The sequence below is a fragment of the Amphiura filiformis genome, chromosome 5, assembly GCF_039555335.1.
Source record: "Amphiura filiformis chromosome 5, Afil_fr2py, whole genome shotgun sequence".
Lineage (NCBI taxonomy): Eukaryota > Metazoa > Echinodermata > Ophiuroidea > Amphilepidida > Amphiuridae > Amphiura > Amphiura filiformis.
In genome coordinates this window covers 31,923,411-31,941,106 of record NC_092632.1, presented here as the reverse complement: position 1 = coordinate 31,941,106, position 17,696 = coordinate 31,923,411, and the positions used below count along the sequence as shown (strand labels likewise).

General features: G+C 37.4%; 1 protein-coding gene across 9 annotated transcripts in view; it reads right to left on the bottom strand.

Annotated features, from left to right (window-relative positions):
• Nucleotides 1-17,048, bottom strand: part of LOC140152983 (girdin-like) — a 94,026-nt gene extending 76,978 nt beyond the window's left edge. For 2 of the 9 annotated variants that reach the window (XM_072175546.1, XM_072175550.1), the window contains exons 1-3: nt 16,201-17,046; nt 11,992-12,074; nt 1,979-2,087 (exon numbers count right to left, since the gene is read on the bottom strand). In XM_072175546.1, coding sequence (XP_072031647.1) covers nt 1,979-2,087; nt 11,992-12,074; nt 16,201-16,236 — 228 coding nt within the window. In that variant the 5' untranslated portion in view covers nt 16,237-17,046. Of the gene's footprint in view, nt 1-1,978; nt 2,088-11,991; nt 12,075-16,200 lie in introns of all 9 variants that reach the window. The other 7 variants (XM_072175549.1, XM_072175551.1, XM_072175547.1 and 4 more) reach the window with 6 other exon arrangements.
• Nucleotides 17,049-17,696: the final 648 nt, after the last annotated feature.

Genomic DNA, 17,696 nt, shown 5'->3' with positions numbered 1-17,696 from the left:
TGATAAGGAAAATGTATCCTACTTGTTAATGAACAATTCTCGTCCTTGTACTGGTCATTTAAACATGACATTTGCCGTGATAAACTTAGTGTAGCACAAACATAGTCATTTTCAAGACGAATAAAACATAGGCAACCTTGGCTCATGGGGCCCAATAAAATTGGATTGGACATTTACTCTTCATGAATATACTTCAAGTTGGAATTTTTCTACAACATAATCACATATAAATACATTTTTCATCTGAACAGAATTCTAAATAATTATGTTAACCTATAAACCCTTATTTTTCTTACTGTTGTGAAAAGAATAGGCCTATTACTGTATTAGTACGTGTAAGTCAATGTTTGTCGGGATGTGTCAACGGTCCACGCCTTTGTTAATGGGGTGTGTGTGGATGCGGAGTGGGGTGTGGGGTGCGTGTTTGGTGCGAGCTGAGGGTATTACTATACAATGATGAATGATGATATCACATAAAACTTCACAATTCAGTGGTTTCGTGCAACAAAGATTACTCTAAATTTGTTCTACATATAGCCAAATGATGAACTTTGTCGCTGCTCATCCCTTTTTAAGGGATTTTTTATTAACAGAGTTTCATATCAGTGGGGCACAACACAGGGCAGTCCCTCACCATGTTTCTTACTAGCTGATTTATGTTTCCAAAATTTCTGAAATAATTGCCATTTATGAAGTATGTTACTGTCAAACACTTACATTTGTACCATGTGTTTATTACCATGTTTTATTAAGTATGTGTGTGCAAAATTTGGTGAGGGATAGTATATTATTGTGATTCCTGAACAGTTTCAGCTCACAAAAGTTAAGCATATGATGCTATCTATTAGCCGGCTACTAATAAAGGTGTAATAATATTTATTTCAAAAACATGTCCCAATGAAAAGATCTATGAGCAATCTGTTCAACCGGTGAAAGTATCAGATCACAAATTCAAATACATAGTGTTTATCTGTCAGAACAAAATTGGTATCATACCAAATTAAGTCGTGCTAACGGATATGAGTGGATACATGTATGTGTTTCAAAGAAGCTAAAGAAACCAAAGATAACACTTCCTGTCCATCATATAATGACCCATATGATAATATGTGACACGATCAAGGAAAATGAGTCGGATGTCGCTAATATTGATTTTGAGATATTGGCAAAGAAAGTGTTAAAATTCTTTTGTTTTATATTGTTTTCAGCGATTGATAAATTGACATAACTTTGCAAAGAAAAGTCATATCAACAATCAACATGGGGTTTTCAGTTTCTGAAAGCACTAATTGTGTTCTTTAGAAACATATATGTAATCCTCATTTTCGACCAGGGTCGACATGCGACTCATTCCCCTTGATCATGTCATTATGTGATGCGATCAAGCAAAATCAGAATATTCAGAAAAATTCTCAAGATTTAGCAAGATGCAACAGTCATATTGCCAAGAAATAAATAATAATATTGAATCAAATTGTTAATTTATTCTATGTCAGCCTAGAGCTACAAAACTGAATTCACTTAAACCAACAGGATTTATTGAAACTAATATCAACCTTAAATGTTGCATTTAAATGCACATCTTGTTCATCAATACTGGCAACTGATCGGTGCAAATGATTTCGATACAAAAATCATCATGTCCAAAATTTGACCAACCATTTTTTATATACATTGTAACTGCTCTCTAATTCAATTGACAACTAAGGGGCATAAATCATTTTTCCAGACATCTTATGATTTCCAATGCGAATAATTAATATCCGGTGTCTGTACTTGACCAATTATTCAGATGTTCTCTAGAGCTGTGTCTTTGTTAATTTTGGTGGAGAATAAATTGATGTTGGTCGTTGAGCAAGACGCATCTTCCTTCCTCCATCACAGACTGCCTGTCTCCATCTCGGTGTTTGCCTTCACTGATCGAATACATTGCTTATATTGTCAACATGTTAGATAAAGGGAGGACATCATTTCTTACCTGATAAAATGATTTGATGTTTTTCAACAGCGTGTCCAAGTTCTGGATGCGCAGATTAATTTCACCATCCACATTGGTGTTGACCTTCAGGTTAGATGGCCGGGAATCACTGCACGAACAAAGAAGAAGAAAAAAAGATATGATCAAAAAGAAACTGGCAAATGAAACTGGCAAATGTAATTGTAAGACTGTTACTAGCATATTTACTACATTTACCAAAAGGATTTGCATCATAAAAATGCAAGTCAAAAACACAAAATGGCTATAATACATCATTGATGCCCATTTTATATTCAAAACTGGACCCATATTTGTGACAATGATAATTTGATATTGCTGAAAACAAAATTGCAATGCTGTATTATGCAATGTACATTTGATTGAAGTTTTAAAACAATTCCAGCCGAAAAAATGATGATCACATAAACAAGTAATTAATGGATAATTTTAAATGTTGTACAACTGCAGGCTTCCTGTTAGTGTGCGTCATTGCGTCCAGACGCGTATTTTACAAATTTGGACGCAAGTTCACATGGCTAATCAAGTATTTTAAGCGTCCATGTAACATACATGTGGACGAGACAAAACTTCAAATTTTATCATTAATTGATGATAAAGATAAGAAATTTTATTCTTTTATATTTTTAAGATAATAAAAGCCCCAAAATTTTGACCCACCTGCTGAGAATTGAAGTAAATTCTGCAATATTTGTAAATGCAACGTCAGGAAATCGTGCACTTTTTACATGCTTTCCGAACGATCGCTATGGCCTGGGGAAGTCCCGATTGATTTGTTTACATGCGAGCACGTACAGTTAATGTTTATTTATTTATTTATCACAACCTGACAATATTCAATTTTTAATATTTTAAATTTATTTTCTCATAAATAATCTAGGTTTCCTTTATTAGTATTATTGTTACGATGAATAAAAGCAATTTTAAAAAACAAAATTCAAATAATAACCCTTTTTCAGTATTATTTGTGGCAGCGCATGTTTTAGTTTTTGTAGCATCAACAGCACGTTAATTTAAAAACAGAAATGCGGAAGTGAAAGTACGAACGAAAATTGCTCAAGATTGACAGACTTTGCTCATGTTTTTGCACCTGTTTTTGACCACGTTTCGGACCAAACTGACACAGAAATGAGAAAAATTATCATGGAGATGGAATATCACGGCGAAAATGCACTTTTATTTTTTTTTTAACAATCAGCATTTGATGAGGTGTAGACCCGGGGTACGTGTGTATCGTCATAATTGTGAATTTCAGATGGACGCACAAAAATCTGTCTGGACGCAAGTTTTTGCAACCTCGTCAGCAAACTTGCGTCATTACGGACGCACATTTTTAAAACCTTAACGGGAACCCTGTACAACTGTACACTGTACCAGTGCTTTCTCAGTTTTGCATTATTACTATAGGCTACAGGATATGCCTATATGGTACTCATTTGATGAGCCATAACTTCCCTTTTTCAATTGAAGTTCATTATAATTTTAATACAGACATGTAAAGATTGATTTAGTGGTCATTCTTCGTATACAGTTTGATGGCACTGAGTAGTACAAATTGTTCAATTGAATACCTGAGTGGAAGAAGGGCCCAACTCCAATTTTTTACAAAAATGAGTTTGACCCAGCATTTTATTGCCAGCAGACTGTTCTTCCTTGTGTGTGAAAGATGAGCGAAAATCCACTTTCCAAATAGTCTTCCACGGACACTTAATCCTGGTTTTCATGGAAGAAAGGCCCAACTCCATGGAGTTGGGACCTTCTTCCACAAATATTGGGTTAAAGAGGAATTTTGTTCATCCATGAAATTTGCTTTTCACTACAAAAAACTTTCTTGCTAACATATTATATGCTTCTACTTGTGAAATTTATGGATAATTTCCAAATTTCTGTAGCTTTTTATAACACGGAACTGGCACTTGCAGTATATTAGTGGAAGAAGGGCCCAACTCCAGCTCGTATTAAGACTTGTACCGTTGCCATGGAAACATCATATATGATTTCGAATGTATGTAATACTGTATGTTCATGTATTAAAGGTCCCCTGAATATGAAAATATTCTGTCTATAAAACTTTTCCAAATATTCAGTTTTTTCTTAATATCTCAAAAACAGTTTTGATGGAGTTGGGCCTTTCTTCCACTCAGGTATTCAATTGCTTCCATGTTTGTCCTGTTAATTCCTGTCCTGTTGTCATGGGCAATTTCCAGAGTCCTGACACGTTTGTAAGATAAGAGATATGAAGATGGAGGTAGAACTTTTTGAATGACCCTTGTACATGTACTCAATTTAGTGCTGTGAATAAGTTCTACGAATAAGTTACTACAGATGCACACAATTTATCACTGTACATGTACCATATTAAATGTTGGCAACCTTTGACCTGTAGTTACTTGATGATTATTGCTAAGTAACTCATAATACACTTTTAATGCTGGTTCAATGACCGTATTTAAACAAACCACACTTTTAATGATAAGTATCTTGGTTCATGCAGTATGTCACACCAGCAAATGTATTACATTGTAAGTACGTAAACATGTGAAGATAGGATCTATCCATATCATAACCCATACATGTGTGGCTTGCAAGTACGGTACATGTTAAATTAGTCATGTTCATCATTATGAACTTGTTCACATTTTTAATACATTCTTCAAAAATGGCAGCAAATGCAGAAAATGTAATCTTTTCTAATCTAAGGAAGGAATTTATGGGTGTAAATTATAGTTTATGGCCTTAGAATCATTTTATTCACTAGTCATTATCATTTTAATACACCCAAAACCAACAATAATTTATTTGCTTGAACATTGTTTGGCTTTAAATGTTTTAAAACCATTCAAGTTAATCATATTGACCAAGGACAAACTCTTGAACTTGATCTTCTAGGACCAGATGTTGTCAACACCTCCATAGCAACATTGCTCATGAATTCACATCAGAAGGTGGTGACAACTTGAAACAGAGCAGAGCTTATCCAAAATGTATGTAAATAGGACCAATTACAGATTGGGCAATTCCAGTGTTTCGCACACACTGTGGTTGACCTCTGCGCTGAGGTCACATCCCTGTAGGCTGGTAGCTGGTCTGTAATGTCTACACCTGTAGGGAAGTGGTCTGGATTGAATCCTACTAGCTCTATTTCCTGCCTGGTAGTGGAGAGAACATCATGGGCAGAGTACATCTGGACAATGCACAATTGTTGCAACCACATAACAAATGGTATAAATATGATGATAGAAACTAAGTGCATTGAGAACAGGGGACATATTCCCTGGAGACATCACTTTAAAAGAAAACTGATACATCACATCATTCTTGCAATGGTCTTTTAGTTCTGCTTTGATATAGCTCTGCTCAATTCAATGCACATAATTGCAGCTGAGCTAACACAAAATTTGGACACTGGTACACTAGCTACATAGAGGTCAATGTCCTCATACCCCATGTCTTTATGTATTTGGCTATTACATCTGTGCTGTATGTAAAATATAAACTAGGATGGAACTGTGAAGTGTGAGAAATGTAGGCCTATACACAACCACCAGCCCTCTCCTAATGAGACAAACCTGGCAGTGAAACCTAGGGAGCCATGGATCCCTGCTGATCCATAATGGAACCATAGGTATTAGAACGCAGTGACAACAAATTCATTACATGCAGCTTGGCAAACAAAATCACACCCAATTTCCCCAAGTATTTTGAAAGCTTCCAACTTGAGAAACATAAGTGGACATTTCTTTTTATACATGCATGAATGATGCATACATGTAGAAGTTGAACAGAGGGGAAGTTCAACTTTGTAGGACATTAACCATTGCAATTTCCATTAAATCGGAAGGCACCAGGTTCCCCACTACCGGTTACAGCGGTTAGTGACCAAGTTTAAGGATGTGAGGTGAGGTGAGCTGCATTTATTAATGAAACTGAAATTTAAAGCTGATAGCCTACATGTAGTGATATGTAGTAAATAAGTTTATAAACGTGGGCTAAAGAAAAAAAAAAAGTATGCACTTTGTGAATGTAATGTAAACTTTCAACCATTCATGCCTTACTCCATCGACATACTGCAACAACTTTTAGGGAAAAACAGGCAAAGTGGTGTATTCACATATCACAGGGGGATTTTTTGCTGTTTTGTTTACGTTTGAGTTTTAACGGATGGGAATTCCCCGCAGTATACAATGTAATACAGAAGCTTGCAAATTACAAAGGTTAGAGGTTAATTATTAAAACTTATATTTCCAGGTTGATTGTGGAAAATAATAGTACAATGCAATTTAAGTCATGCACATGTAAGCGATTTCTATAGTTATACATGTAATAAAAGTTGAAATGCATAGATGCATACTGATATTGAAATTTACTAACATGCACACCTTGTACATGTACATGTATAGAAACTTTATGCGATTCGAGGTCTGCACACATATTTGTCTTTTTTAGATAGGCCTACCAGCAGTTAAATTTAAACCAATTTGTCTTCCTTTGTCATGAAGTGTCAGATTCTATAATAATTACCATTTAGATCTCATCATAAACTTGTGGGAAATTATATAATGACAGCTGGTTCAAAATTAGACAAATTTGTTTGTATTTTACTGGCTTTTAAATTAGGTATATGAAACAGCAAAGAGAATGCACTCAGGCAAAACCCGAGCACCTGATTTCTGCTGATATACTTCCCTAGTTAGTTAGCCATCTCAAACATTCAATCCTACAACCTTGAAAGAACACTCAATTTTACTGTATTTGAGACAGAGACGTATGTAAACTACCAGTTTGTGTACGTATAATTTTTATGAAGGTAAATTTATTTTGCACACATTATACCGTAACCACTCGGGTATAAGCCTACCATCGGCTGTAAACTCACCTCCTATTTTTCAAACCATTCTGGGAACAAGGATGCACTCGGGTATAAGCCCAGTAGTAATTTTGGTTCCTAAGGGGGTACTACACCCATTGCATTTTTTTTTTGCATTTTGTGAAGAAATGAGAAAAAAAATTGGACAAAGTGGTATGCAAAATGAAGAGGCAAATCTTCTTATTCTACACGTACAACTGTGTTGGTGGCATCGGTATCAATGTAGCTTACATGCTTTTACATGTAAAGGTAGAAGCCAAAAAGTGGTACATCACTGATTCCTCATGGGCTATTGTTCACTCTATAGCATTTTATTTAAAAAAATGTAGTACAGTAGTAGAATAGAACTAGTACAGTAGTAGAATAGAACTAGCCCTAGTTCCTCGGCTGGGATCGAGGGCGTTAGCGCCGAGCAGCGAGGCGCATAGCGCCGGAGAGAGGGTTTTCATGGTCCCATACAGGCACTGAACAAGTGCTATAGTAGAACAGGGTTTTTTTCCATTGCCTTAAAAGTAACAAAACAATAATTATGATTAAAAAAAACAGTCCCTCAAGTTCATTGTACTGTAAAGACCACAATACTGAACAATTTCTTTGTTTTCTTTTAAGTTCATGTGCCAGGAAAAAATCTTCCCCCCCCCCCCCAAACCAATGCAAGGGTGTACAATAACAGACATGGGAATGGTAGACCGATTAAACTCTGTGTGTACAACTTTGAGCTATGACTCAACCCACAAGGGGGAAATTGCCCACCTGCCAAAAAAAAATAGTGTACACAGCAATGGGGGCAGTCTACAATGCCACCAAAAGGTCAAAAGGTGTAGAAGAGGAAAGAGTGTTCTATAAATCATACATGTGCAAGTTAACTTCCACAGAGTGATTTTCCATACAATCTTACTATAATTTGCCTAATGTTGTATGTATGTATGTATGTGTGTAAAAGGCTCCGTCAGTTTTGATCCCAGCCTCGCCAAATTCGCACGGGGATACAGAAAAATACGGGAGTGTCGTAAGCTACCTTCGGTCGAAATCGGAGGTCGAAGGTCAAAGGTCAAATTTTAAACTTGGTCCGATTGGGCTGTAATTCATACAGGAGATAAAGGAAAATACGGGAGTGTCCTAAGCTACCTTCGGTCGAAATCGAGGTCGAAGGTCAAAGGTCAAATTTTAAACTTGGTCCGATTGGGCTGTAATTCATACATGAGATCAAGGAAAATACGGGAGTGTCCTCACGCTACCTTCGGTCGAAATCGGAGGTCGAAGGTCAAAGGTCAAATTTTAAACTTGGTCCGATTGGGCTGTAATTCATATGGGAGATCAAGGAAAATATGGGGAGTGTCCTCACGCTACCTTCGGCCAAATCGGAGGTCGAAGGTCAAAGGTCAATTTTAAACTTGGTCCGATTGGGCTGTAATTCGCACGGGGATGCAGAAAAATACGGGAGTGTCGTAAGTTACCTTCGGTCGAAATCGAGGTCGAAGGTCAAATTTAAACTTGGTCCGATTGGGCTGTAATTCATACGGAGATCAAGGAAAATACGGGAGTGTCTAAGCTACCTTCGGTCGAAATCGGAGGTCGAAGGTCAAAGGTCAAATTTTAAACTTGGTCCGATTGGGCTGTAATTCATACGGGAGATCAAGGAAAATACGGGAGTGACCTAAGCTACCTTCGGTCGAAATCGGAGGTCGAAGGTCAAATTTTAAACTTGGTCCGATTGGGCTGTAATTCATACGGAGATCAAGGAAAATATGGGGAGTGTCCTACCCTACCTTCGGTCGAAATCGGAGGTCAAGGTCAAAGTTTAAACTTGGTCCGATTGGGCTGTAATTCATATGGGAGATCAAGGAAAATATGGGGAGTGTTACAAAACTATTTTTCCAACAAAGTTATAACACTCTATAATTATATGTGTGCTGTTATGCATACGGCCATACGGGTATACCTCTAGTTATAGTAATTTGCCTAATGTTGTATGTATGTATGTATGTGTGTAAAAGGCTCCGTCAGTTTTGATCCGAGCCTCGCCAAATTCGCACAGGGGATGCAGAAAAATACGGGGAGTGTCGTAAGCTACCTCCGGTCGAAATCGGAGGTCGAAGGTCAAAGGTCAAATTTTAAACTTGGTCCGATTGGGCTGTAACTCGGTGGGTGGAATCCTTGATGTGAGGGAATGCGGAGGTCACATTCGGTTGAGATCGGTAAAGAGTTGGGCTCAAAATCGGCGAAAATGTGAGTTTTTGTTTGTTTTATCCAAAATCTACAGTATGGTATTGCACCCTGAATGCCCTCTCGGTTAATCTATAAATAGCTCTGATGATATGCTATGATCAAGCTGATACATGTATACGCCTTGCACAATATACCAACTCTTGCTATAAAAGTACAAAGCCACTGTGGGTTTTATATTAACCCATTAAATGAAGGAAGAAAGAAAGTGTAGTCAGTAACACAATAAAAATATATAAATTAATTGATTTAATTAATTACGGTAAATAAGTGATGTCATCTGAGGTCAAAGGTCATCCAACAGGTCATCCAGGGTCAAATGTCAAAAGGGGTCAACGGGGTGAAACAGTACCCTATCAGCTGGATTGGGCTTAAACTTGGTAAAATAAATCTGAGGAATCAGGCTATGGTATTAAATAAAAGTCCCTAGGATTAGACCTATACCACTTTATGCTGGTGATTGTATTATAAAACCCTTTAACTGAAGAAAGAAATGGTCAGTTAAATAAATACATAAATAAATGAATTAATTAATTAATTGTCATCCGAGGTCAAAGGGCATCAAACAGGTCAAAGGTCATGTGGGTCCGGCTATGTTGCTGTTATGCATATATATTGAGCTTAATAATCATTTACGCATACGGGTATTACCTTCGGTCAAAATCGGAGCTCGAAGGTCAAAGGTCAAATTTTAAACTTGGTCCGATTGGGCTGTAATTCATACAGGAGATCAAGGAAAATATGGGGAGTGTCCTAAGCTACCTTCGGTCGAAATCGGAGGTCGAAGGTCAAAGGTCAAATTTTAAACTTGGTCCGATTGGGCTGTAATTCATACGGAGATCAAGGAAAATACGGGAGTGACCTAAGCTACCTTCGGTCGAAATCGGAGGTCGAAGGTCAAAGGTCAAATTTTAAACTTGGTCCGATTGGGCTGTAATTCATACGGGAGATCAAGGAAAATATGGGAGTGTCCTACCTACCTTCGGGTCGAAGGTCAAAGATCAAATTTTAAACTTGGTCCGATTGGGCTGTAATTCATATGGGAGATCAAGGAAAATATGGGGAGTGTCCTACACTACCTTCGGTCGAAATCGGAGGTCGAAGGTCAAAGGTCATTTTTTAAACTTGGTCCGATTGGGCTGTAATTTATACGAGAGATCAAGGAAAATATGGGGAGTGTCCTAAGCTACTTTCGGTCGAATCGCGGGATCACATTTGGTTGCGATCGGTAAAGGATTGGGCTCAAAATCCGCGAAAATGTGCATTTTCAAAAGCCAGTGACCATGGTATAAACAATTGCACTTGCTGCCTGTGTTCTATAAATAGCTCTGATGCATTCTGATTCATGTACTTGAACTTGGTAAAATCTATATTAAGCCAATGTCTTCCACTGTGGGTTTTGAAGGGTAAAAGGCTCCGTAGCATACGGCCATACGGGTATACCTCTAGTTAAGTTAAAAAACTGATTGCGCTGTTTTGCAGGCAACCATAAACGGGTACTCTTCTCACACTACATTGTATGTTTCTAAGTGTAAACTTGTCCTAAGTGGTCTTGTATGAGGCCTAGATGTATACATTTAGTAAAAAAAAGGGATTTTCTTTTGTCGTTGACTTGTCACTTTAACAGCAACTTCATGCATGTAGCAACACCCCCCTCTCCCAGTGCATTTTTACATAATGTATTGTACAAATTACCTGTCATATTACTGTAAAAAATGTATTGAAAAGAAAAATATATTGAGTCTCTCAAATTAAGGTGGCTGTGTACTCTCAGACATGCATGTAGTAAAAGTGCAATAACTTTGTAATTATTCGCGCAAAACATATAAAGTATACATTTTTATGAAGGCAAGACATCAATAAATCTTAATATAAATACAGATTTGGGGTAAAAACAACAATTTTGAAGAAAATCACAAAAAGTGAGTTTTTGGCAATATTTGTTAGGTACATCATAACAAAAAAAACACTCTTTCCAAAATATTTTATTTTGTTATTTTTTTAGTCTTGAGGCTCCATTCCAAAAACGTTTTTTTTTTTTTTTTTGATATTGGCCTTATCTTTTGAGATATTGACCATATAAGGCATCAAAATGAACTTTTTAAAATTCAAAAACACCTATTTGCACAAAATGATGTCCAAAATCGGAAATAGACCAAAATATAAAAAATGAGAAAACCGTTTCTTGAGTCGATCATGCTTTTACGATGATCATATTTGCTTACCTATAGATGCTGTATTTATTGAGTTATCGTGTACCTAAATCGTCATTTTACCGAGAAAATGAACATTGAAATAATGGCCGTTGAAGTTTAAAGTGGTCACATTTGCACTTTCATCGAATCTCACAGGAGAATGCGACAGTTTTCGCTTTTTGAAACTTATATTACGTGAACATCGGGTAAATCCACAGCCCCTTGAGAAGTTTGAGCGAAATCCATTCATAACTTGATATTTAAATCGGGGAAAGAACTTGAAAAACCCACATTTTATCAGCTAAAACGGAGCCATTTGACCACTAGGTTTTTGTGAAATCAGTGCTTCCGTGGTGTTTCCATAAGATGCGCCACGCATGCAGATAAGCGTCAGCAATCGTCAGCGATTTGTGCGTTAACAAATTGCGCGATACGCAACGCGATGAGTTGTTAACGCTGCGTGTACCTTGCTGGTACAACAAAGATTTTCTTTCCTTTTCAATTTCAAACACGAGTGGAATAGTGAAATAAAATCCTTAAAATATTGCAGTTGGAGTTTACAAATCTAGATTTTCATTCCTTGTATTTATAAAAAACATAACAAGGTACAAACATATCATAAAAACTCAATTTTGAGAAAGAAACAATGGCTAGAGTACACAGCCGCGTTAAACATGCCATGTATCCCAGGCATGTATCATACTTACATCTGGCCCATGACATCATTGAGGAAGACGCCATCAACTAAATCCATATAATCCAAAGCACTTCCATCTTTAAATGTTTTCACCTGTAAAAGAATACAAAGCAACAATAGTTTTCAAGTCATGATCAGTCAGTAAACTTGTGCTTCCTATCTGTTTTCAAAATATCTGAGCAACAGTGATTTGATTACTTTTTTTTGCTTTTAGGAAAATACCAGTACATATAAAATCCATATGCATACGTTGAAAATTAAAAATGGCTACTGAAAATAGGCGGATACATGTAGGCCTATATTGGATCAGCTCCTAATCGGCGGGAATTGTTTTAAGGCTTTTACCACCATGCCGAAAAGATAGCCACTTTAAGAGTGGTATAGTTGACCCGTCTGATCTATATTGTGCATGTTAAAAGGGCATTTCGTGATCCACAGCCTCATCCCCCCACTTTTCTCAAAAAAAGTTGAGCTTTTTATACCACTGGATACCTCTGGCTACATAATATTTATGTACCAAATATTTCTTGCAGATTAATTTGTTTACCAAAAATATCGCCAAATTTGAATTTTGTTCTGGTATACCAGAACGAAATTACAACAGTGGCCTATATAATGTATCAGGGGTACCATTAAGGCCCGAAAGTCGCGGGTTGTTTTCCCGTGTTTTTCACTCCCGAGCTTGCAGAAAATCCAAATACATGGGGTGAAAATTAAATCTCGGGTGAAAAATATTTTGCAGTGTAGTCAGGGGTAGTCCTGAGTAAGGTCCAAAAGTAGAGGGTCAGAGTTCACCCCCGAGCTTGCACAGAGGGTGTAAAATTAATAATTTTTAATTTAGGGGTCATTCACCCCGATCGGGAGTTAACGCTACCTCTGCTATGGAGCAGTGTAAATACACATAATCATGCATAACTCGCAAACGCAAAATCGGAATTAACTGAAATTTTGAGAATAAGCTTTTTTCGTGGATATCTACTGAAAAATGTCATAAAAAGAGGGTGCTAGGATCACAAAATACTCCTTTAAATAAAGTAGACAAAGTACAGGACTTCAATTAATAATTTGTGATGCTTCACGAGATGTCACAAGGCAATTCTCCAATTAAAATATTGATAATAATCCGCGATGTTATAAGGCCCGCCGATTACGAGCTAATCAAACTATAAATAATGCTTAATTGTCCAGATTCTTGCTGATCCAATGCCAGATATAAAATGCCATTATTGGCCAATCCAATAGGCCTAGAAATTAATGAATCATGATGGTGACACTGTGTAAAGCAGTAGAATTTTGGAAGTAAACACAGTGCAGATGATTCAAGCCTTGAAATAAGCAGGCGCGGGGAGCAAATTTACCCTCGTAAAGCCACCAATTGCTCCTGGTCCTTGTAAAATTCACATGAACCAGGAGCAATTTTTTAAAATAAATTGCTCCTGGTTACAGTTTTGCACTTGATGCAGTCGTGCTGGTATGATGTATTGTATATGCAGAAAAGGATTTAATATTGAAAATTGCTCCTGTTTCTTCAGAAATTGCTCCTGGTTCTTGTAAAATCCCAGTGAACCAGGAGCAATGTTCAAAACAAATTGCTCCTGGTTCCAGTCTGCTTATTTCAAGGCTTGAGATGATTGCATAAAGATGTAGCTGAAGTTGAAAGTTGCATTTCAATTTTCAACTTAATAATTTATCTAGGCAACCTGTCCTTTGCCCTACAAGGCTACATGTACAATGTAGTACAATTGACTCATCAAAATAACTGTCATCCAAACTTATGACATGTAAAAACATTTGTGTTCATCGTAGAACTTACACATGGCATATAGTCAGCGTCGAAATTTTGGTTGTCCGGTTGCCGGGACAACTAAAAAAGTCGCCGGACAACCAAAAATATTGATTCGGTTGTCCGCCGGACAACCATAAATCTAGCCAAAAGTCACATTTGTAGGCCTACGGACAACCAAAAACTTAGACGGACAACCAGAAATTGTAATCTGGTTGTCCGTAGGACAACCATTTATTTTTCCTAAATTCGAACACTGCATATAGTATACACTATACAGTGTAGGACTCAGACGCGAACGTGTGTTATAGAGGTAGTCATTGTGACGTCAACGCCGCCATCTTGTGGGCATGGAGTGCCTTGTTGCTAAGATCACGCATTGACGCTTGACTAAAGAGGTGCGTCACGCGCTGTGACTTCCCCGTTATCGGGGGCGTAATGTCCAATGCATGACATACAGAACGGCAGTACCCAGAGAGATGGCTGATCTCGCAGAAAAGGCTGACGGCCTCTATTGCACAAATGCGATTCGCTTAATTGCTGGGCGTACTGTATTGAGAATTCCACGATGAACACAAAATTAATTTTGCAGGCAAGGGCAGGCTAATATTAACCAGGCACCCAGCCTTTTTTTACCCCATGGTTTCCCAGTTTTGGCTCCTGGTGTATCCAATATTTGACACTACAAACTATAGGACCAGGAGCCATCTTTGGGACCAGGAGCTCATTTTACTTGCTTGACTGGTCCAGGCGCATCGCATTTAATATAAGGCCTGTTTGCAGGAATCTTTTGGATTCCCTTTAAATTCCTTTCCCTTTCTGAAAATGTACTTTAAAAATACTTCTCATTATTGCATAGAGATACAGACTACCGGTTACAGTAAAATAAAACAATTTCTAAATTTATACCGACTTGCATGACTCTAGAAAGGAATACAGACATTGATCAATAGCAGAGGCCAAATCTATTGTTTTTCGCTAGATCAGGGGTTAAATTATGATTTTAGCAATGCATGTTTAATTGCTAATCATCTTGTGACATGTATTGTTTCATCGTCGACCATGTAGTGTACTAAATAAATACAGCGCCTTTCACATGTGAACATACATACCAAAGCGTGTACACAGTGTATAAGGCGCGTGTATACATACATTTGTACCGTACTTTCTTCTGTACAGCGCTATATTCGTGTGTGTTTATCGCGGAGCCATTTAGCGTTCACAGTGTTCCAATTTGGCCAAGAAATACTTAATTTGATTATAGTTCAAAATATTCTCTAACGTGAGCAAATTTGTTGCTACATGTATAGTGTTTCTCAAGTACCGGTAAGTTAGACCCTTTTAAGTTAGAGTTCCACAATGGCACATGTTTGACAGACAGTGCTCATTAACTTAAAAAGTCAAATAACATTTCCATCAAATAGATTATATTCCAAGTATTTCTTTTGCATAAAATGGTAGATTTTACTGTCAAATGTTCATCCCCTTTTTAATTTTGAGCCGAACAACTGAGTTTTTAAGCAAAGAAAATTGGAATCAACTACCACTTGACATGTGACGTAATTGCCCGGCAGTATGCGCACGCATTATGGTATTTTCCATTGTTCTTTGCCCTGCAGTGTGTGTACGCATCGTAGTCTGCTCAGGGCATGTGTATTTTAAATCTCCCACCACATTTCATATCAGAAAGCCATTGAACAGTGAAGCGGTTCGTTCGGGCATATCGACAGACTAATCCCTCGCCTTTGTTGATAAACAATGATGTAAAGTGGTCTATACCGTACCACTATAGAAAAAATATTAAATTCGTGGACATCGTGGAACATTCAACTACGCTTGGTACTCCACGACTAATCATGCTAACTACACGCGCGTACAACGCTACTCTACGCGTCCATAATTAGCGACGTTATCTGCGTACAACTGCTTACTACGCACAGCCACACATAATTTTTCTATAGTACCAGCGTTGATATGATGTCGTCAATGCATGTCACTCCGTTGGTCAGGCTGCAACGGCACTATCCTTTGCTCTGAATGATACATGTGTGTACTATGTTATGAAAATCGCATTATACATGTTTGACTAATATTTCGATCATACTATATCCTGTATAATTAAATGACGGTTCCTGTGTTTAATTCAAAATCTCGGATTTTGACAAAACTACAGCACATTTAGAGTCTTGATTTTTGCAGGGTATGTTACTAGTTAAAAATAAAGTACAATACAATCATGTAAAAATAGAATTTTGAAAAATATTGAGGGCATCCTTCTCAGCAAATGTTACAAATTGGCTTTAAAAACTTTAACATGGAAAAAAAATGGACTGATCCTAAAAAGTGAGGAGGGAGGTGAAGAGTGGACACAAAACAAATTAATTTTCTTATTCAATATTTTTTATTCAATTCATAAACTGATTAATTAATACTTACCCAAACCACCAATGGGTGGTTCATGAATTCATCCATGTTTGGAAACAAAAGATGTCACACACTGACAATCTATGGTGGGATGAAAAAGAGTTGTGTACCCAAAACAAGAAACACAAATCCAAGCAATGATATTTTAATTTTTAGATGTGTGTAGATTCAAAACCAAAATCAGATGCACACAATCGAGCACTAGATTATACACAAGCCGAGTGCCCTATGTTTTTCTCGTTCTGCGCCTATCATTATGAATAATACCACCATTGCTATCAACTGGTGGAAATCACTATACACTGACTTTTAAACGTGGGAATGTCCCCATATTCTTGCACGGTGCGTGACTCTATATGTGCCAGCTGAAGTGAAAAACAGCTCGTGCACGGAACCGATTTTAGTGCTTCAGAAAATGTTATTATTTCTTGCGTCCTGCCATATATCCTAGTTCAGCCCACGGTGACAATTATTGCAAGTATTATGTTCCACATGTATCCTGCAGTAACGATGTAAAATGTTGTCAGAAATTGACAGAAAAAGCCAATAACTGAGGGTGTCACCCGCTATGGATCCACAGTGATGAGTAATTGGCTTCGGCGATTCCGTATTTTTGTTGTGTTGATTTTTCATATGGATCAATATTCCTGGTGTTATAAAAGCTTCTCCGTTGATCGAGATACCATACGAAAAAAATTGAAACCAGCTAAATGTTTCCATTCCATTTCAAAGTTCAACTCGCGTTCGCGAATGAAGTCATCGTTAGCCAATCAACGATTAGCAACATGTTTCTACTTTGCGCAACACTGCGGATCGCGGCATATTCGTCTATGAAACATCAGTGGAAACTGGAAACATCATTCTTGTCATGATTTTTTTCCTGAGCAGTGCACGTTTGAAAACTCCAAATTATACTTCTCTGTGATACTAGTAACTGTTCACAACTTGAATCAGCAGGATTTTACACAGAGTTTTATAGATGGCGCTAGTCCACACCTGACCTAGAGTCCCTATAGAGAGGGACTCTACTGCCATAGACATCAGGCAGACATCAGGTAGACAAACAGAATCAGAAGTCATGATTGAATTGTCAGTATATAAAGAATTGATTTGCCTTGTTTTTCAATCTTTTGAAGACTGGAATTAGGGACAAACCCTTTCCAATTGAAAGAAAAAAGATTGAAAATATTCACTCTAAAACAGTTTGAAATCTCTAAATAGATTTCAGATTTGATTGGTAAACTTGACTTGAATGATTTCATTTGTACAAAACCAAAATGTAAATCCTTCTGAACAGGATCCGACCTCACATTGATCCTTTACTGAGAAGCAACCAGGCTGGCTTTAGATCGGGTCGCAGCTGTGCTCAGCAAATACACATTTTGAGGAGGATCATGGAAGGCTTCAAGGAGTACCAACTTCCCTTAACAGTCACTTTTGTGGACTTCAAAAAGCCTTCGACTCCATCAACAGGTCCGTCATGTTTTCAGTGCTGCAGCATTATGGAA